We start from the raw sequence: 22,941 nt of genomic DNA on the forward strand, positions 1-22,941 counted from the left end.
TAATTGGGCTGTGTACTTGAGGTCTGTGGAGCAGAAATGACATCAGGGGTGGGTTAGAGAGTAGAGTCTCTATGGAGTCTCATCAAAAGTAGCCAACTATGCTAACTGTGAGCTTGGCTGTGTTCTCTACCTCCGTTTAATCCAGAAATGCACGTCTCCTGGGGGGAGGAGGTGGTAATGGATAGTGTGGTCTTAATTAATAGTAGGGCATTAACGCAATACACTACATTCTCACTACCACTGCTAGGTCACCTGGGGTCATATCTCTTTTCTCACAGCTTTTGTGTCTCATGGTCCCATCTGTCCGTGTGTAAGACTGCTGATAAAAATGCCCTCCATCGAGAGACATGCAAATGTGCCACCCACTGGTTACATACTCCAAAAAACAATGCTACCAGAGGCCTTTTCAGTATCTAAAATTATCCTTAGACAATGGGAATTCTCCACATCAGTAAAGGTATTTGTTATAAAAAGTATCTGTTATAAGTGCATCTCAGTCACCCACATGACAGGAATGTGTCACAATGCCTTCTGTGAGTCATCAGGTGTATAGTCGTCTACTCCAAGCTGTTTGTGTACTGATTAACTGCAGTCTGTGTAGGCCTGAGCTGTGACCGCTCTTTCTTAATTGGCATTTTTATGCGGCTGATGAAGTATCTTGGCTTTCTGCTCCGAGGTCACTTCACCCAAGTTCAGAGTGATATCCCAACAGGCAAGAAGAACCAGAGAGGCAGCAGTCAAGATCACTCGGTTTAGCTGTGGAATCTGGAGCACATTTGCATCTTATTAACACAGACACACACTGCAACGCTAATGAACAAGACAGCCCTGCAGAGTACCGGTCGGGAGAAAACCCCTCATTGGCTCTGGCTTTTAACAAACAAACAGCAGCCGAACGGGCCACCGCAGAGCCTACTGTTCCATCTCCAGGGGTTGGCAGAGCGTTGTCATGGTGATGGCCGGTAAAAAGGTAAGGTGACTCGTCTTGCGTGCGACAGGGCCGATCTAGGAGAGAGGCTTCTAAGCGGGCCGTGCCTCGTCTCTGATTGGCTCCCCGAGTGGGAGGAAGCACGTGGCGGGCCGTAATTAGCACAGCCTGGGACAGGCTTTTAATCAATATTTCAACCGATCACGCCAGCAGGTGGCAACACATAAATCACGCTCGGTGTAGCTACAGCTCAGAAAACACACAACGCAGTATTAACTACGGCAGTCATTAGTGCAGACTGGTCTTTAATGGCCCGGATGTAGGGTGGGTGGTGAGTAACACAGCGAGTTGCAGTTGGGAACGCTAACCACCTGTGTGCTGCTGATCAGCAGACTGAAGCCAGTGGTGAACATATAGGGCACTGAGACAGATAGCACAGTGCCTTACATCGATCTGTCTTTGAGCTTAAAAAGCACTCTTGGGAAAAATAAGTAGTTTGGCTTCAATATGGTGTCGCCCAATGGGAAATAGTCACTACTGTTACTGTCCTTGAACTTTATTTTGCTGTGCATGTTGAAAATACCAAATCTGTTTCCTTATTTTGAGTCAGCAGCTCCTTAAACGATGACATTCTACAAGCTGAAGCCACTGTGAGCTTGCTGTGCCTGTGGCAGTACGATAGCCTGTGTTGGGACGTGTGCAGTAACACTTACAGTTAAAAAACTACTTCATAAGCAGAAGCAGAAAAATACGCAGTTTTACATAAACTCTCACGCAATGAACACAACGGTCAACGTACAGCTTCCAGTGGAAACAGCACACAAAGGAAATGTCTTTACCTCGATGAGGAAGTCTCCCGTCCGGAGTCCCGCCCTCCAGGCCACGCCCTCCACATCCACAGACTCCAGGTATTGCAGCGCAGGGAAGGCCGGGGTGGGCGTGAACTCCTCGATGGGCGTCTCCGCTGGCAACAGAACACACCAATCACATGTTAAAAAGGGACACGCACAGTGACAACGCACATCACTGTCTCACTCTTCAGCCTGCACCACCTGTCTGGATGGCACCCGCAAGGCCAATACCTTACAGACCTATACTCAACACACTTTTTCCTGTAAAAAGAGAGGTTAAAAAATTCCAAAGTTTTGGCACACTCCATTCATACTCCATTCATCAGCAAATGCAGTGGTCTGTTGGCAAGCTCTTCATTTACCAAACCCTGACACACCACCCCACCTAAATTTGAGAACTGCCAATCAGTGTGAGTGCCACAGTTTTGCATATAAGCAGTCAAAATGAGTTTATAACTAATGACAGGAAATCCAAGATACCAACCTAGCTTTACATGTTGATAACTGCTATAAAATTAAATAGATTTTAAATAGAAATTCTTTTACTACTGCTCTCTACCTACCACAGTAGCTCTATCAGTAAATCACAGCATTCCCATGGTCACACAATTCTGTATGCCTCACCAGTGGTCACCTGACCGTTTAAACACCTGTTATAGACTCTATTGCAACATCAGCACCCTAAATACTGTGTAGCATTGGGGGTCCTTTTGGGTTGACATTTGACGTTCACATGAAAAAGACCCCTTTTTACTGAGAAAGAAAATCTGCCTTGAATTCTAAATTCTACGTCCTTGTTAATACCACGCAGAATGACAGTGAAGTTCCTTCACTCTGTAAAATTCTGCATCCGAAATTCCTTCCCCCTCAAAGGTATGTGATTTTTGGAGTTATCCGTGATAAAGAAGGTTAAACACCCTTTTAATGCTTCTCCTCAGTACATTAGCAAACATGAAAGAGGCATTGGCCACATGGCAGTTTTTCTTTTAACGCCGTTTTATACTGAAAATGGGATTAGTATCACCTTGAGCCAGGGAGCCTTCTGAAGGAGTAAGGTATATCAAGCGCCCCCCTCCATTTAATCCTGGACACGTTACAGCCGCATACAGCGCATTATCACTTAGACGCGGCGGCTTTATATAAATGCAAAAGAGACATCAAATCAGATACGCTGCCTGCAGGTTTCAGATGGAGAGGGGAGCAGGGAGCAGCAGAGCGGCATAAAAACACAAGTTTTTTAATGATGAAAACAGAACACTCTGTCCAGCTAGGCTTGTCACTTCGCCTGTGGTTTATCACGGATATAACACTACATCCAGCCTGGGCTAGAGCGCTGCCCTGAAGCACGTTTGTCTATGAGTCCGAGTCACCCTGACCCAAAGTGGGTTCCATCACCCAGGAGGCATTATGGGATGGAAGTTGTATCCTCCAGGTCCCTTTTTGATGGTCAGTTTCCCGTGGTGACTTTCAAAAGCAATGGGCAATGTGTCATAAATCTCTCGGAGGCCAACAGCTGAAAGACCATCTAGACTATCTCCAAAGTGGACACCATCATGTCCGTAGCTAGGATCCTACCACAGCACAAACACTGCTTAGTTTTGTTGTCTTTACAATGTACCAAAAATGTCTCTTTTAACTTTAGTCTCACGTTTTCTTAACTGTGTATTATATCAATGTAATTACACTGTAATTACATAATGGCACCGTTAAAACTTTTTTGCAACTACACGTTTTGACACATTAATGGATGTGGAACAAAGCTGTGGATAATGCTATTACACATCCTCTCATTAATCCCACCCTACCCCTTCCCTTGACCCCAATCCTACCCACAATCCCACCCTGCACTTAATTTCCTTAAGTAGGCTCTAGGTATTGACTTATTCTCACTGCCGACTTAATGTAAACTGTGGCCTACACTCTTTTTTCCAAGAGATCAAATAACCCACCACAATGCTGTGGGGCTAATGAAATAAGAACTCTATGATTCAATGCCTTTCACCATCATTCAATATCTTAATTTGTTTTTGCTGCTGCTGTTAAACTCCCCTGTGTAGAATTGGTTGAATCAGCAAACACATTCAGATAACATGGGATTTCAGTGGTCCTTGTAACACCTGATATGAAGTAAAACAAAAACAACTGTAACCCCTATAAAAAACATAAGGAACTGGTTTCCAGGGAATTGCTATGAAAGCATTTGCAGAGCACTTAGCAGGACAGTTGGTTCCAGGCATATAAAATGAACCGGCACAAACAGATTGATACCCTGTCTGAGCTCGGTGCCGCTGACAGAGATCAGGCCATTAAAGTGTCTCAGCGCAGGGTCTAACCCACTAAAGACCTGGCCGCAGTAGCTCAGTAACTGACAAAACATCTTCAGTGAAATGCAGCCAGATCGCATCAATCCCAGTGGCCCATAAAGGAACAGACATGCAGGCATCGGATGAGGCCGGTCAGAATTCAGAGTAGGAGGGTGAAGACCCTGTGCCCTCAGCTGAAGAGTGATTAAGCCTTCCTCAAATGTTTAAGCACACACTGGTATCTGGGGCAGGTGTAATTTAGAGATTCATAATTAGCCCGATACGGGTGGGATTGGTGGGGATGGGGGGGGGGGGTTGATGTTTGGTGTAGCTGGATGAGGCCCTGGGCATGATGGATGGAGCTTAAGCACCAGCTGCACTTGAAGGAGTGCAGATATATATCGCCTCATAAACTGCCTGAACCTCTGCACTGGCTGCATCTGTTCCCCCACCCCCAAAGTTCCCTCCCTGAGTCTGTTAGACACAGGCGTTCCTCTTAGCTCAGAGCTACATCGCAAAAGCGCAGCCCAGATAACACATAACCTACTTTAAACAGCGCTGTGCAGTACGGCTGCAACAGAAAAAGTGTTGCTGTCACGTCACGGCTGCTAGAACGCCGTGTTAGCTGAGGAGGGATCAAAGCACACCTTGTTGTTTCACAGGCAAGACTGGAACATCATTTGCAGTGATACAGGTGTCGATGTTCTGACAATATGGGATAACAAGAAGACCACGTGTCATGCCTGACTGGTGTGTGTGTGTGTGCATGTGTGTGTGTGTGTGTGTGTACGTATACCTGTATACCTGTATATATAACAGTTGCACAGTGATATGATTATGAATAAAGAATATTTTTACCAGTAAGAGCTGATGTACCCTAAGCGCTTTGATGTTTTGTGAGTCTGTGCATCACTTTTTCCTAAAGCATTATGACACCTCAGCGGCGAGCTAACACTTCTTTTGCTTCTGTGTTCTGCGGATTAATGAAACACAGCTTAGAGTCTCACCCCCTGATCCAACCTCCCCACCTTTTAAGAGCGCCGTTCAGGCACTTGAAAGAGAAATCCGAGACGCGGTGAAAATCCCTCGCGCTCGAGGTTTGTAACCCTTCGTGATCCGGAGCCGCGCTTGTCAATCAGAGTAAGGTGCTTACCGCACGTTTCTATAGCAACCGGCACAGTAAGGAAGACGTCGCACGCCACGGAGAAATCAATCCGGTGCTGGAGAGTTCATTGCCAGAGGAGTTTAACAAAAAGAGTGCCGAGCTTCTGAATACCCATGAATGCAGAGGCAACGTGTGTGGAAGGGAACGATGTGCACTGACTTCAGAAAAAAGGGAACAGCAGGAAGGGAGGGTACAGCTACTGGAGGACGTGGAGGGAGCAGGTGCTACGGACCAGAGTGCATTTGGTTTCCAATGGCCTGGGGAACACGGTCACACTGTGAACTGTTGGAGCAGTATGATATGACACACGTCCAACCACACGACGGTCTCCTTTACGCCGTCACTCCGACCGACGCAGATGCGGTTTACATCCCTGCGATCGCTGTCGTTACTATGGTTACTGCGGAGAGCGACTCCTCCGACCGCGAGCGGGGCAGCGGGTAAGAGGTGAGCCGAGACGCCCTTCGCCTTCTCGGGGGAAGACTTCCGGGCCTCCGCGAGGCCGCGGTGCGCCGGGGCCAGGCGGGAGGAGCCGCACGGACGTCCGAGCCTCTCTGCCGGCGTCCCCCGACCGGGCCAGGGCCACCCACCGTCCCCACCCCCCCGTCCCCCGTCCTCACTCATTCACACGCTGCCAGGAATGTGCTCGTGACGCGGCGGCGCTCTCGCTCCCGGCTGGCGGCTCTCCGAGAGCAAACGCACGGGCGGACCTGGAATCCCGAGCTCTGCGGAGCTGAACCAGAGAAAGAAGGCTCTTTCCAAGCGTGTTCGGCGGGCGTTTGACGGAACCCAGAAAGCTCTGCTCTGTCACACAATTTGAACCGGGTGACTGGCTAAACCCGCGAAACACACCCCCGAGGATCGGCAATGATTCATGAGGCCTTTCGATCAGGTGATCTGGAAGGTGTCTGGACTGTTGTGACACCTGCTCAAAAGCATTGCTATGTTCCCTGTGCCCCTTGTGCTCAGAGGGCAGAGACTAAAACATTTATGGCACACATCAGTTTCTGTTTACACATCAGTAGCTCCTCTGCAGGTATCCCTTTCTCCTCCATGTTGCTGCTAAGAACTGAGAGAGCCAGTCAGTGTGGAATGGGTTCTCAGCTGAAAGGTAAGAGTGCACTCAAAGAGCCGTCGGGTGACCTGACATCAATGTGCTGCAGCTTAGTTACCCAGGGGAATGGTGTAGACTACCCTAATGAGGATATCTTCGGGGAGTACGTGCTATAAACCTGTACCTGCACCGTGGCCATGGGTGGTGCGTCTTGCCATTTTGAAACCAGCGTAAGATGTAACTGAACAACGAACACAAGCTAATTTGCAACCGACAATTTTTGGGGAGGCTGAATGCGCATGCTTTCATACTGTAAAAGCCTCTAAAGGCTCATGTTACATTACATTACATTATTGGCATTTAACAGACGCTCTTACCCAGAGCGACTTACAAAGGTTACAGCTTTTACACGTTATCCATTTGTACAGCTGGGTATTTACTGAGGCAATTCTGGGTTAAGTACCTTTCCAAAGGGTACAACAGCAGTGCCGCAGTGGGGAATCAAACCGGCAACCTTTTGGTTACTAGGCCTGCTCCTTAACCACTGTGCTACACTGCTGTTCCCTCCTCTGAAGCATCGCCTTGATGACTATGGATGGCTGTGGATGCAGTAACAGGAACAGAACGGGTGTGTGCTCGGTAAGGGAACGTGTGACAGGAGTGAGCGTCTCTCTCAGGGGGGGTGACGGGGGGGTGAGATCGCTGCCTTTGCACGCCATGCACGGAACAGATGGGAGCAGGGCTACACACCTCCCTCCCAGCGTGGCGCCACCCCGGGCCAGCCACACAGCGTGCTGGCGAGCTGAGCGTCTGCACTGCCAAGACCCTGACATGGGCAGGCGCCCGAAACAAAGGGTCCAGAGCCAGCCCCTCTGTGCCCCTCTGTGCCCCCCTGCCCCTCTGCCCCTCTGCCCCGCCTCCCACTCCCACTGCCGCGCACACACGGGAAGATCTCACCACATTCCTGTCAAAACCCCCGGCAGCCAGGCACATACCGCAAACAGCTAGAGCAGAACCCGCTGGCAACAGCTTAGCACACACTGACTCAGTGAATGTGTTTTAGGTCTGCACTCTACATTTAACCAAACCAAATGCAGCACGTACGCCAAACTTAGTCATCTGGTCTCAAAGGATGCATAAAAGACTGAGTGTAACAGTGTCAATGGACATTTGCTTTAAGCGTTCCCAGCATACTGAATTAGCTAATTAGTAACTACAATACAGCACAAAGAATCGCAGCAAGGTGAGGAAACAGTGAGCGGAGCAGCGAGGTGAGCGGCTGCTTCTTACCTTTCGCTCCCCGCAGCACGAAGCCGAAGCCCTCATTCTCCTTCTTCTGCAGGACGGCGTTCTTCTCCTCGATGATGTAATCGCTGGGGAGGAAAGAGAAAAGGGCCACCAGGTCAGAGTTCAGCACCATGGCGGGAGAGGGCTCGGGGCTACGCGTGCCTGCCAGGTCCGCTCAGAGGGGCATTGCGAGTGGGGGACGCCCCGCACGGCAGCGGCCAGACCACCCACGGCCTGCCCCCTCCTCCTCCTCCTCCTCCTCCTCCTCTTTTCCTAATGGACCAATCACTATAAAAGCTTACAGAAAAGGAGGCGACAAAAAGTCTTCAGGTGGAAGGGACAACCTCAACCCGCCTTCTTATCTTCTTTTAACAAATTAAAATCAAAATATGATAATGTCCTCTCTTTTTGAACAAAAAAAAAACCCATCAACTGAAAGACTAATTAATTCCCAGCCTTTGTTTCCTGCACTTCCTATTTGAGTGGGGAAGAGAAGACACCTCAGGTGAGTGAGATGAGAGAATAAATCCCGGGCTTTCGCGCACGGCCTCTGCAGGAGCCGGCGAGTGGAGACAATGCCACCCTGTCCCTGCGAGCACTCCACCCAGCAGATGCTTTCAACTGTGCAGGCAGCCTAAATGAACCTGCTTTGTTTGGTATGGCAGCATGGAGAGAGACGGTGAGGGAGGGGAGAGAGAGGGCAGAGAGGGAGGAGAGACAGTGAGAGAGAGGGAGAGAGACACACACACACATATGCGCACGCACACACACACATATGCACGCACATGCACGCACACACACACATTCTCAAACACATACAGTAGTGACCCACACACATGCACAAACATGCATGCAAATGCACACACACACACACACACCCATAAATGTATACACACGTAGGTATATACACGTACACACTTGCAAACACACACACGCACACACACACACACGCACGCGTGCGCACACACACACACGCGCAGACACACACCCTGGCCCCCAGCGTGGCGGCAGCAGCCCCGGGCCTGTCGGGATCGCGCCCTCCCGCTCCCTGACAGGCAGCGTCAGAAGGACACACGGCTTCATCCGCCCGCCGCCCGGCCTCCCCGCCGCCCCCTCTCTGACACAAACCATCTGCTGAAGTTTGGTGAGCCGGCAGAGGCAGGGAGCCGTCTCCACCAAAGGAATGAGTCACCGGGGGGGTGAGTAAGGGGGGGGGTCGCATCCAGGAGGCCGCAGGGAAGGAGTGAACAGAGAAAATAAGCGGGGAGACGAGAGAAACACTGTGAGAGGAGAGGGAGAGAATGAATGGGGTATGAAGAACAAAGTAAATGCAGACAGAGAGGGACAGAGAGAAACAGTGCCAGAGCATGAGGCAGAGAGAGACAGAGACAGAGACAGCCAGAAAGGGAGGGAGAGAAAAAGAAAGAGAGAGAGAGAGAGAGAGAATGAGAGACAAAGAGACAAATACAGAGAACGAGAGAGACAGGAGAGGGAGAGAGAGACAGCCAGAAAGGGAGGGAGGGAAAAAGAGAGAGACAGAGAGAGAGAATGAGAGACAAAGAGACAAATACAGAGAATGAGAGAGAGAGAGAGACAGTAGAATAGAGAAACTGTGACAGGAAGTGAGTGCTTAGGTGACTCACACAGTGAGTGGCAATCCAAGTCTGAAAATGACTGTGATATTAACTCTCTTATGCAATGCTTCGGGGGGCAAGGAGTCAGCTCCTTTCATTTCAGCTGCTGTTGGTCAGTTACCCCACAAACTAGGGAAATGACAGCAGTGCGTTGAATGTGTTTGCAAAGACACGCAGGCTTGCGGAGTGAGACGCTGCAAACCTTCTGACGCACACACATTACAGCTGACACACAGATTCAAATCATTCTGCAGCAGGTGTTCCAACGCTGTTTAATTGCATGAAGCAGATTGTGGGGGTCAGCACAGACTAACATACATATGACGCAATGAAACGTGTGCATCTTAAATTTTTAAATTAAAGATACCCTCTATATGTATAAGAAAACAATACCCTTAGAGCAATATTGATGTAGAAACCACAATGCCAGTTCCTGGTAAACTAATCAGTCTTGGTCCAAAAAATCATCTCACTTTCTTATTGTTTTTCTTTCCTGGAGCTGACAAGCATTTGACTCATATTTTTCTTCTGTCTTCTCTATTGATATTCCAGCTCCACTGTGCCAGACCTGGGATCAATTCTAATTAAAATGCACAATTACAATTGTCTGACAAACAATCGATATGATTTCCTTCCATCACAATTAGGTGGAAATGATTAGAATTCCATTAAAACGTAATGTGCTTAGGAATATGAGCTCCACTGCTATAATTGGTGTTCAGTGTAATAATGACCCGTCTTTGGAGTCCCCGCTCGTTTAATTCCCATTTATCAAAAGTGACAGAAGCCTAATTGGACCATGATGTATTAATTATTCCAGTTACAAATGATTCAATTGTAAGCGACCCCCGGTGTCCCACGGGCCGAACCAGAGTCTCCCTGAGGCAATAACTATCAGAAACAAAAGTGTACGGTTTCTCGCCTGGCAGGGAAACAGGTGCTGATTGGGATTTCATGTCAGGTTATGTTTTTGTACAGCTTCATTTCTGCTGGAGAGTGATCTCTGTCTGCACTGTTAGCGCAAGTGGTTACTGGTACTGGTTACCAACGCGCCGATCATTCTTTAACACCCCCGAATGGACCTTTTTTTAGCAGTGAGAACAAGCACAAAGGTAATACCAAAAACAAACAAATGGTAAGTATGGAGCTCACTACGCCCCAGCTGTAGCTGTCTTTCAGGTTAGTAATAAAACCACATCAAACCACAGCACGCCACAGCGTCAGGGGCTCTCGTTGTAAAGTGGCGTTGATGGCGGTAAGGGGAGTTAGTACACACTGCGTACACTGACAGGGAGGCTGGGCTCGCGCTGTTAGCGGCTTGTTAGTCCTCACTGCCACTTACCCACGGCCGCCAGCGCCCCCCTGAGGATAGGACTGGACTCCCTGTGGGCTTTTCCTGCACGGACACAGGCAGACACAGCCAAAGGTTATCCTCGGGGGAATGTCCTGTCCCCTGGAGCTGTTTGACATGTGACCTCTGCCTGGGGAAGACTCGGTACTACTCTTCCAGCATACTATCTAATGCAGGGCCAAAACTGTCCAGACGTGAGGTCCCTGCAAGGTCCCTCCAGTGTGACACAGGTCGACCACGCTGTCACCCCACCTGCCTCTTCGTTCAAAGGACCGACAGGAACATTTATTCACATTGCAGAGGTGCTGGGACCAGCTTCTCCCTCCGCTTCAGCAACACATTGAGCACACAGAACAAGATTCCAGCAGGAAAGGACGACAACAGTTAGTTCATTAGCAGCTATACTTTTGCAAAGATTTACTAACTGGTAAAGTTTGCAGTCACGTTCCACCTTAAGAGATATAAGATCAAAGTCTGTGCTGGGACTCGAGTAGCAGGTTACAGCCTTAACTGCTCTGCACGCAAAAGCTGCCCCCAGCCCACTGCCTCTTTGTCTGAGCCCCAAACAGGCATGGCAATTTGGGGACAATTTCTCCAACTAGGAGTATTGCTTGCACCTTCCTTAGGGATTTTATTTTGTGCTTGAAGCGATTTCAAACTCAACCCAACCCATCGGCTCTTAGAAACCGAGACGTCAATGGTGAACAGTGGCGAACAGCCCCGATCATTTCGGCAGGACACTCCTGAGTGTGAGGGACAAGCAGTGATGTCACTTCCTGCTCCACAAATCCATGCTGTGCAGTTTAGGAAAGGAGGTTCTGACAATAATTTGGATATCTGTGGCCCCAGACTCCAAGGGGAGAGCGATGCCAATTGAAAGCCTTTGTTTTCACATTTGGAAGACAGCAAACTCTCATATATTTAATCGGCGGAGAGGAGAGAGAGCTCAGTTTCTTACAGAAAACTGTTTGGCCCAGCTGTTTTCTGGCATTTAAATTGAGCCGGTAAAGATTGATGCGCCTTTACAGGCCCTGCCAGCGTGCCGTGGCCGCCGAGCGAAAATGAAGCCGTTCCTTTCATCTCGCTCCCCGGGCAGTTTGACATTAATCACTCAGGGGGCTGTCATGTCGGAGCTTATCGCAAATCCCCCCCCTGCGCACTCATCCCGTGAACTCCCGCACAAACCGCTGGCGAGCGCCGCACGGTTAATACTAACCAGCTAATGAAACGGAGGTGCGGGAGGAACGGGGACCTGTTCATGAACTCCGCTCAAAGCGGGACGCAACGGAGAGCGCGCAGATGCTGCGGCGTCACGCTGTCACTGCGGCCGCGTAGCGGATGCGCTCTTTTGTGTGAGACAGCGAGCAGGGGTGACTGAGCTATGTGTGAAAAGAAGAGCCGGCCCCCGCGCCGAGAGATCGCTCATTCACCCGCTACAAGCGTTCCCGTTCGGCTGATTCATGCTGCCCCGCTGAAAAGATGATCGCTCCCTGTCCATCTCGTGTTTTATATTGCTGTTTTCTCAGGGCCTCTAGTACTACATGAACAATGGCCTGATCCATCACTGGGAGAAAGCAAACAGCCATGGCCCCATAGCAGAGTTATGGGGTCCCTGGGAGCTGCTGGTACACCAGGATATGGAATGAAATACATGAGGAAATGAATGCCATATTCTTTGGGCTCAACAGGCAGACGTCAGTGGTGATAAAGCCTATATCACTGCCTCTGATTAAAGAGAAGCAAGACTATAGGCAGGCATGTGTGTACCTTCCTGCTAGTCGCACCTTTTTCTCATCAATTCTCATCATCTCAGCTGCCTCTGGTCAGTGTGTTTCTTCGAAAGGAAGGTAGATGAGTTCATATTTCCAATACTCAGTTGCATGTCACATGTAATGTTACCAGATATTGCACTTTAGAATACATATTTCCCAGCTAATACAAGTGTGGTAATCCAGAGAGCAGGCGCACACTAGGATCTCATTTTCTTTTCAGAATTAAAGGCTCCCTCTACTGGTGATTCCGAGTTACACATTCATGATTAAATGCAAGATTTATCATGCAAGATAAATCATTATACCATTTGCCAGTGTATCCACATTTTAAAAGACAAACAAACAAACAAACATACCATAATTTACTCTGTCAATGACACACACAACATTCTTGCAGCCAGAATGTATGAAGACATTCCTACCTTTTGATGTTTATGTTTATTTATGCTAGATTTATTTAGCATTATAATGCAACTCTAACCACTGACTGTCAGCAAAAAAAACCCTCTTTTGATTCACAGAAGGCAAACATATTAGATTTCCTCGTTGTTGTATTTCTAAGATACGAATGTCAGAGTATGAGAAAGGAAAGAGTAGACACGCTTAACATTTGGTGCACACGCTCACATTATCCCCAAGAGAACAGGGTATACCTCCTTGTCTGTGAACGTCAGCCAGTCAGGCAATTCAGCAGAATGCTTTCTACTATACAGCGCACATGTCTCAGGGAAAGCATTTCATTGAATTATGATGTCACCTGCTCTTCACCGGCCCAACATTCCATGATAGGATTAAATTACTCTTAAGAACATTACGGTGAAAGGCATGACAGGGAGAAGGCACTGAGTTTGATGTAAAAGCATGCATGCCATTAAATTGTTGCAAAACATTCCATTTTGAACAAACAAACCCATCTACATAAGCAGGAATTACAGCTGAGCTGAGTCTCGCTGAGCAACAGCAAAACATTAAATATCATTACCTGACCTGCAGTTCCTTCACAAAGGCATCGGTTTTTGCTCCTGTTGTGCGAAAGCTTGCAGGTTGTTTTTTGACCAGCACATATTGGTGGTGACTACATTTGAAACCTGCAGGCTGCCCCATGTAATATCAACTCCCAAACAACTTAAAGCTGCAGGCTGCCCCCAGCTCAAAAAGGGCACTGAGATATGTATGGGTCAGCAAAAACGAACCAGCAGATGTACAAGAAAAAAGCGATTCACACTCTAAGCCTCGTCTCGACTAATGTGGCGAGTGGTCGATGCGCTGTGTGTTCATTCCATCCAATCAGAAAGGTCACACGGGAATTGAAGTTTCCATGAACACGCAGACCACACAGCGTGGTGGCAGCAGCGTCTTTACTGAGTCGCCTGTCACTGTGCTGCGTCAGTGTGCCTCAGAGCCGGAGCATACAGTAATAATAAGACACTGTGTCATTACAGTGTGTCTGTGGAGCTGTGAGTGAGTGCATGTGAGGAAGATGGTGGAGTGGGAGTCCTCCGCCCACTCTCCCACTGGCGCTCAGCCCGCACGTTCACACAGCTGAGACTGAACAAAAATGACCCATGATGCTCTGCAATATGAGGCTGCAGATGAGCTCTTTTTCAGATGGGAAATTCGGCATGTACTCATGGCATGTGTGCTGAATGTGTATATGTGTGTTTGTGTGTGTGGGTGGGGGTTGAAGGTTCGGAACCTGTGCCTGCTCTGATGGATGTGTGTTCAGTCAAGGACAGACAGGTTCGTTCAGGGCCAGTGGAGGTGATCACTGTGGGGTGATAGAAGGGAAAGAGGAGTCCAGGCTGCACAGGATCTTGCAAGGTTAATCAGCCTATCACCTTTCACTGTGCTGCGCTGGTGGAGTGAAGGGGGTGTCTTAAAAGCCCTGCTCCCCACAGCAGTTTGGGCAGGATGGAGTACATAAGCAGACACTTACCTGAGTTTCTAATACTGATCATATGATAGGGCTGTGTGGGTCTAAAGCCTGTGGGGCATGGGTAGACTAGTGTGAAACTGCTCTCCCCCTATTCCCAAAACTCAGTGCCCAAATGGGCTGAAACAAGACTGCAGTGACAGGTTTGGCCACTAGATGCCAGCAGAGCTACAGCATTGGGACATCTCCATCCTTATCATCCAAAACTGGCTACACTAACTGTACCTTACACAACTGAGTTTCCAGCAGTGGGGAGCTCTCCCACTCCTCAGTAGGGAGGATAAGCAATAGACTGGGGTGAGCAAATGCCAGCAGTGACAGTGTGAGGGCCTGATGGTGGAGGTGGCTCAGTGTGAGGGCCTGATGGTGGACGTGGCTCAGTGTGAGGGCCTGATGGTGGAGGTGGCTCAGTGTGAGGGCCTGATGGTGGAGGTGGCTCAGTGTGAGTGCCTGATGATGGAGATGGCTCAGTGTGAGGGCCTGATGGTGGACGTGGCTCAGTGTGAGGGCCTGATGGTGGAGGTGGCTCAGTGTGAGGGCCTGATGATGGAGATAGCTCAGTATGAGGGCCTGATGGTGGAGGTGGCTCAGTGTGAGGGCCTGATGATGGAGATAGTTCAGTATGAGGGCCTGATGGTGGAGGTGGCTCAGTGTGAGGGCCTGATGATGGAGATAGCTCAGTATGAGGGCCTGATGGTGGAGGTGGCTCAGTGTGAGGGCCTGATGATGGAGATGGCTCAGTGTGAGGGCCTGATGGTGGGGGTGGCGCTGGAGTCTCTTCACCCACCCTAGGTAACTGCACTGGCCCTGTGTCTGAGCCCGGTGACTGAGTCTCCCTGACATGCATTCCACAGACAGTACAACTCCAACTACATACATCAAAACCCCTGCTGCTCTGCCATGAGAAGAACAGAGAGGAACCAGCATTCCTCCCATTCCAAACCCATCTCCTGTTTACAAACAGGTACTCAAATTAGGCCTGGCTCCTGAGAACACACAAAGGCACAAACAGGAATCAACAGGAACCACACACAGACGCGCAGGCACGCACGCACACTACCACACACACGCCCCGCCTCATCCTATTGCTAAGAGAGTAGAGAAACAAACCGTTACCATCTTCCAACTGCTAACATCAACAGATTAACTGTGCTATTATTTTCTTCCATTGATGCTGCCATAAAGAAGAGAAATGAAGGTAACCTCACCCTGTGGTGGTGAACCCTGAGCCAGAATTACAATACTCTCAGCTCTGTTAAAGTTATGTTCAACGCAATACGAGCTAGTGTGACATGGGCTAACGTGCAAGACCCTCCTTGGAGAGGTAAAGGAATACATCAGGTGCACATACCTGTACGAGGTGAAGTTGTCGTAGGAGCCCACTGTGTAGTGCCTGAACAGCCTCTTGGTCCGGTCCTCTCGGGTCTCTGCGCAGAGAAACAGCAGAATTTGGCACATCAGCGCTCTGGCACGCCACGCACTGACACACACAGGGGGCAGCTGCGTGGAGAAAGGGTTTGAGCTCTGGGCTCTGGACCTGAGCTCTGCAGCTTTGGATCCCAGCTGGGACAATCCCGGGCCTGCTGTAGCCACGGGCAGCTTCTCCGGTGAAATTACAGCTGTGGAAGTGGATTACAGAATGTGTGCGATGTAAGTGCTGTAAACTGTAAGCTTTGTACGTCGCCCCTAGAGAAGGGGCGAGTGCTAACAAGATCAACAAAACACTACGAATGAAACCACACGCAAGAATCTCTCAGTAATACAGTATGTTAATGACTGTGTGCTGGGTCATCTTACCAGTGTCCTTAATAACATTAGGACAATGCACAATTTCTGGATCTGGACTGAATCTCTATTACACATACAATGCTGCTTTTGTAACAGACATCCACCAACTGCACAGCTTTGCCCAGTATCTGCATCTACACAGTTCAGATTATGCATATTACACAGCCACGGTCCAGCGGCTTCTCCAGCTCCCTTTTTACCCACGATCCCTCACTCTGGAGAGCGAGACTGAACTGGTTCAGTCCAGGAAAAAATTTGAAACCAGGGGGTGAGTACGTGCCTGAAGCCGAACAGGCTGGACTCCGCTCTTCTTCGGGGGCGGGACTGAAAGGCTGCTGGGGGAGTGAGGCAGGCCAGACTGGGCCCGCACAGGGCCCACTTCAGCGCACTGATCTGCCCTGAGAGACTGTGCGAAGCGGGATCCAATCACCGCTGATGATCCGCTGAACATCAGCCTCCTGTCTGATGAAGGCGCTCTGAGGAGCAGCAGGGTCCGATTGCTTAGCGGCTCAGAGAGGAGTCTGGCCCAGCCGCACACGCCCTCTCTCTCCGCAGGAGCAGCGCTCTCGGCTTCCCTTCAATCAAACAATCAATGCCACCGCATAACACTGCGCCCATTCCCATGTGCTGACCAACGCACACTTTCAGCAAATGCTCAAGACTCGCCGTCCCCATCAGGGCACAGAGGATCATATTCATTTTGCATTTTCATTTCTAATGGAGCCACGCTTTGCCCCCCAATTTGCTTAGCGCTCAAAATCAAACAACGAAACAACGCCGCAACGTCACAGCCGCCGCGGGTCAAAGCGGGATCTGACGATCAGAGCGAATCACTGCCATCGGGGCCAAGCAACGCTCCGAACAACGCCCTCATCTACACGCAGAGTGCCGAGCGTGCACATTCTTCCCGCTGTACCTCGAAAGTGAGCAGGGCGCGGTGCGGCTGCACAACCCCACGGCTTGATTAACGTGACGCGCGCCGATGAGGATTCGACGGCATTTCTGAATTAAGAATAACGCAGATTATTCATGCCGCCGCGAGGCCGGTGCATTATTGATGCCCCCTTGTTTGCTGGCGTTCACTCTTTTCCCCTTCATCAGTAATTCGGAAATATCAGCCATTAAATATTCAGCATTGCACGGGTTTATGTACGGGTGGGCATGTTGAGCTGGATGGTGTCAGGCTGCCATTGTTGGGTTGCAAAATACAGTACGAAACAGCCCTATTAGTAGGCTTCATCACACTGACGCTGCCGCAAATCTGCATTATACTGAAGAGACATTCACCTCTTCGCCATGTTTACTTAGAGACAAATTCAAATTAAGTTCCGTTGTCAAAAGGAGACAGCTAATGTAAAAAAAAAAAAGACAAAAAAAAAAAAAAACGACGACAGATAGCATCTGTTATCTTCCTCTCACAAACCTAATGAAAGCCATTATCATGCTAATGTTTTATTCAACTTGCCAAAGTTCGGACTGTTTGGAAGTTTGTGTAAGTGCGCCAGATTTGAGCCCGGGAGCAGAAATGATGGTCCATCAGCGTTCAGACCAGCAGCGCTCTGCGGGATGAAGGTGGGAGGGAGGGGGGTGCCATAAATCAGGCAATCAATCTGCAGGTTGTGTGTGTTTGTCTAATAGGGATTGTCGGAGGGTCTGGTAGATTTATGTGATTGAACTTTGGGGTGGAAATCAATGTGCTGTTCTTTAGCGAAGGACAGATCTGCTGATAGACCAGCCCATCGGGGAGGGTGGCTTTAATTGGGCAGTGTGTGTGTGTGTGTGTGTGTGTGTGTGTGTGTGTGTGTGTGTGTGTGTGTGTGTGTGCGCGTGTGAGTGAGAGAGAGTGTGTGTGTGCGTGTATGTATGTGTGTATTCATGCGTGTGTGAGTGTGTGTGTGTGTGTGAGTGTGTGTGTATGTCCACAGTGTACGCACCCATTGCCACCCATTCACATATAGAGACATAAACATGTACGCCATCAAAGACATACACTGCCCATGTAGACCTACACACATAAGAACACAAATATACATAACAGCACAAACTCATAACATACATGCATGCTTACACACACACACACACACACACATACACACACACACACAAACTCACAAAAAGCCATTAAAGCAAACGCAAACAGAAACAAACACAACCATGACTGCATACAGAGACACAGACACGTGCATGTGTGGGGTCCCTGTGTTAAGAGCTACCCTGACCTGAAGGCTCCTCTGTAATGTTCTACTAGTACAATCAATGAAAAACGAGATAAAAAGCCGTATTATGCCATAATATGCTGTCTATTCTGCGCTCCGTGGTAAGTAAGAATGCTACAGTATATTGACTGACGGGCCCTTTGTTTCATGGCTAATCTGAGCTGGACGTACATAACCATGCTTTGAAATGCATGGCTTTTACTGATACAAATAGCCCCTTGGGTAGAACTGTGGCCATTACCTACCTATGCATTTCACCAAGCTGAGGTATGTATGCAGTCCCTGCCACAGTCACACTCTAACCTGGAATGTCTTCTGGTAGAGGTAATTACCCTGCATACTATGACACAGAAGATAGAATGGAGGAATCATTCCTACTGTACATTACCCATAATTCTCCACCTGGAATCAGGCCCTTGCATTTGCAGCACACTTAAGGTGAGCACAGTATAATGTGAGCTGCTGCTCTGAGTCTGAAAATGACTGGGAAATAATGTCTGACTCACAAAAGGAAATAAGTGCAGTGAGACCTGGGCCATAACAATGCAGGAGTGCTTCCGAGGATGCTGGAAATTACAGCAGCACGGAATTACATCACGCTGACTACAGGGCATGCATGTACCAGACATGCCCTCCTCTTGTACACCTTCTATTTTTTGCCTCGTAAAGGAGAAATTACCTTTGGAAATGATATTCAAATGGAGTCAAATATCAACCCCGGGCACATATTTAATCACAGTGGCAAGTTTTTCATTCTGAGGCCGAGTCGTGTAAATCAATACCTAATGATCTGTTGGCATGTGCTGTGGCTTGCTGTGAGATGGCTGCAATGTCATATTGATAGCTGTTTCATAATAGCCTCTTGCTCAGCAGGGAACACAAAATTCATTACAGCCCTATCAATGGGCCAGCTCTAGTATTCATTCCCCAGTTGCCTGCAACCCAGACTGTGGTACGCTGAATAAGATGTTGCTCCATAAAAGCAGGCATGAAAAGAACAGTTGCTTTAAGACAGATTAACCTCTTTCCTGGGCTTTGCTGGGCAAAGTGCTCCCCCCAAATAGCCTGTGTGTCAACTGCCTCCTCCATAAATTGCAACGTACAGTTCAATTTCATGCCACGTCTTGCATATGAAATAAGCTGATGATCACGGAGCTTGGACCGAAAAGCATTAGCTCCAAACACTTGGAGGTTGCTATCTACCATCCGCTAGCAGGAAAATTTGTGTCAGTACTGACTGACTACATCTATCTAACTGGAATTATGATCTCTCTCAGTGTTGTTGAATCAGAACCAACCATTGGCATCTTCAATACGAGCCATTACTAATGAACTGCTATACAGAACATAACAAAAAATCCTCTGTGCAATCTGTTTTCAGTACACATTTTACATAAGGTGAGAACTTAACATAGCATGTCACATTATATCAATCTCCGCTAGGTTTTTGTTGATAACTAACAAGCCCTAAGCAGCTACTGTATGAGCCTAGCTAATGAGCCAGCCGCCAATCTTTTTGCAGCTAAGCTAGACACACTGGTGCTAACAGTGTTCCATAGAGATGACTATTGTGCAAATGAAATGTGTTGTTAAGGCCTTTGCAGAACTATCCTGTGTTTGTGCCCATGTCGGCAACCTGAAACCATTGAAACTATAGAGGAATTTGGTTCCAGCGTGCATGTCCATGGTTTGTAAACTATGAAATGGGTCCACAGTGCAAAAATGTCTAGAGAGAGCAGAGGTGTCCATTTGGCAATGTGTGTTAAGTTTGTGCTCTAGAGTGTGACTGACCGAGATATAGCGTAAAGTAAATCCAGAGTTGATCTCTGTTCCGAGGATGGGGCCCTGAGGAATGCCGTCCTTTACAAACGCATGAAGCATGTCTGGGCTGAAAAGGACGGTTTTGATTGGGCCGTGGTGAGCCACCTGGCCGGCAAGCAGAGGCCTTGTCCAATGGCAGCATCCTATTATGCCAGCTCTCCCTTAATCCCCCTCCATCTCTCTCTCCCTAATGGACCTGTTCATTGGTGCATATTGATTTTAATAGACACAGAGGCGCACTCGCCCAAGTCTGATTACCAATGCATAGCTTTCCCTTCAGCCCTCGGCCCCACCGGACTTTCTGTACATACTACTCAGTGGATATAGGGCTGAACGGCAGACCTACAGCTCTCCAGGCCTCCATTACAGTAGCGGCCCTGTTCTGATATGGAGGAGATATACATATTCATATGCCATGGTCTGGTTGCCTTTATTAATCTATGAAGTACTGAATGTGCTCTCAGAGGTGTCGAATCCTTCACTGACTCCTTCAATTAAAAATAGCCGCAGTTGTCTGCAGGAACATCTGTGCACAAAGTTAGTGAGCTAACTACTGTTTTTGTGCATCTCATCTGAGCACTTCATGATTTTTTTTTAGATTAAACCTCTGTTTGTGAGAGAGAGTCATATTAATTCCAGATATCTTTCTTGCGTGATTCACCATGTGGAAGAAGGAGAGCAAAGAATTCAAGCACTGAGGGGTAACAACAGGGGACTGAATTAGGGAGAAATTACTGTAATTTTGTCCTTAGTCACCAGCATTAACATGCAGGAACTGCAGCGATAGAAAGGTTATATTCATACTAATTTCATATTCCGAAATTGCAAGAGGAAGCACCAATTTCAGTTCTTTTATTCCATTTACAAAACCCTCTCCTGAAAGCAGCATTAGTCATTTTGGTGGTGAAAAGAGCCATGGAGTTTCCCTTTTCCGATGCCTGTCACCGCTGCAGGAGCTGAGAATGACCCCTGCCCTATTAAACATCTTACCTGTCTCTGAATGTCGCTCACTAAATGATACCACATTAACTCTGCCCAGAACAAAAACCCCAATCGTCACAACAGTCTTCCATTATTTCTCATAACTCGCAGCAATTTTCCTTTCAGATAATTACCCTAGAAATAATTAACAATCAAATACGCCTCTGACCTCTAAAGGTGAACAGCCTTACTGCAATAAAACCCAGCTTTGAGGGAGCTTAAAAAAAGAACGAACAAAAATCCAATCTGTGTTTTCTATTCACACGATGGTTCATAAACATGATGTTAGGTACCCTCTGTGCGTCCAGCTCCCAGCCAACAGAAAATGAGTGATCTGTACAGATAACTGGACAAGGCAGTCTAAGGCTTTATGCCACGGTGGGAGCAGTCATCTACCCACATGGCCTGTACAGGTACAGACTGTCTCAGGCCATTTCAGGGGAGACCCGAGCATGACCAAGCAAAAATGTCTAACAAATGCCATAAGGCGCTCATTTTCAACTACCATACACATTATTCAGACTTTGACGGTTGGTGAGAGTAATGAAAAATGCCATGACAATAAAGGAAAAACACCGCATGCTAAAATCTGCCAGGAGTTTAATTAGAAATTGCAGAGAGGGAGGGTTCAAAAATCTCTGGAATGCTATAGCCCTCGTGTTCAATGGAAGAGGTTTGGTTCTGTAAAAGACAGGGGAAGGTGTTGGCTGTTACCGCAGTAAAGTAAGAGTCCTTGATTTGTCTTTCATTATTAGTTCAGTTGAGGTGCTCACAATGCATTGTGTGCAGAAATGTTCAGCGCTCAAGTACAATGCACAAGTGCAGTGTTTTCCATTAATGACATCATGGTCCGACACCAACTAAAACCAGCTATTTCAACTCTGGATCCTAGTAAACTACCCTATTATTCACTAGTTTCTCTAGATGCAGAATCCTTTCACTTACATAAGTGCTTCTGTATTTAACTAATGTGTAATTACACAGGTGAATCACCTATTCAAAGTCTATATATGTAATATAAATAGAGTTGTTTCTAGAGCTCACAGATGGTGTTGTAACATGCACACATCCAATAAAGGCTTACCAGCTTCTATCTGGTACTGCAATAGAATCAGTGACTCAGTCCTCCAGCCCTTCTATCAATTCCAAAGCAGTCTGAATCTTTAAATATCTCTAATACCAACTAGACAGTACTTGTGGGGCTTCAAAATACATACTTGACATCCGCCACCTGTTTTAAATAGAAGTACATTTTGCAAACTCTTTAGCCCATCACACTCATTATAGCCCACTGCTTGGCAAAGAAATGCAAATGGCCCATCAGTGACAGGCAGGCTTCATTTTTAGAAGCGTGACCTCACTAATCCTGGCCCCGCCCCACTCCCTTACCTTCATATGAACCCCACCTCGACTTTTTTACCTGACCCAAACCCAGCTGTTTCTTCACACACACTTTGCAATACGCAGCACTGTGTATCAGCTGCATAAGTTTGATACGGTCTGACATGCTTCTCTCCACCTCCTCATCTCTTTTTTTCTCTTCCTCCAGAGGGCAGGACAGGAGTGTGTCTGGTCACGGCTCTCTCTGAGAGGACAGCTCTCCGCTGAGGGCCAGCACGGCTCAGGCCCCCGTGAGGGAAACACGTGTCCGCCGTGACTGAGAGCACTTTGATCGCCTCTGTCAGCACTCCGGGAACAATGCTGTATCTTTCTGATCGGGTGCGGGGACAAAGGCTTCCCGTGTCCCCGTCAACCCCCCCTCGCCGAAATTTCAACCCCCTCAGCAGAATGTCTGACTCCGCCGCCAGCCTCCCTGTAATAGTCCCGAACGCGGCAATTAAATCGCTAATTTACATT

General features: G+C 48.1%; 1 protein-coding gene across 1 annotated transcript in view; it reads right to left on the reverse strand.

The window, feature by feature from the left end:
* Window positions 1–22,941, reverse strand: part of LOC118771975 (SH3 and multiple ankyrin repeat domains protein 3-like) — a 285,841-nt gene that overhangs the window by 20,708 nt on the left and 242,192 nt on the right. Inside the window, 3 exon segments of the mRNA XM_036520181.1 lie at window positions 1,768–1,892; window positions 7,592–7,674; window positions 15,630–15,705. Of these exon segments, the coding sequence (XP_036376074.1) occupies window positions 1,768–1,892; window positions 7,592–7,674; window positions 15,630–15,705 (284 nt within the window).

The sequence above is a fragment of the Megalops cyprinoides genome, chromosome 25 (assembly GCF_013368585.1).
Source record: "Megalops cyprinoides isolate fMegCyp1 chromosome 25, fMegCyp1.pri, whole genome shotgun sequence".
Taxonomy (NCBI): domain Eukaryota; kingdom Metazoa; phylum Chordata; class Actinopteri; order Elopiformes; family Megalopidae; genus Megalops; species Megalops cyprinoides.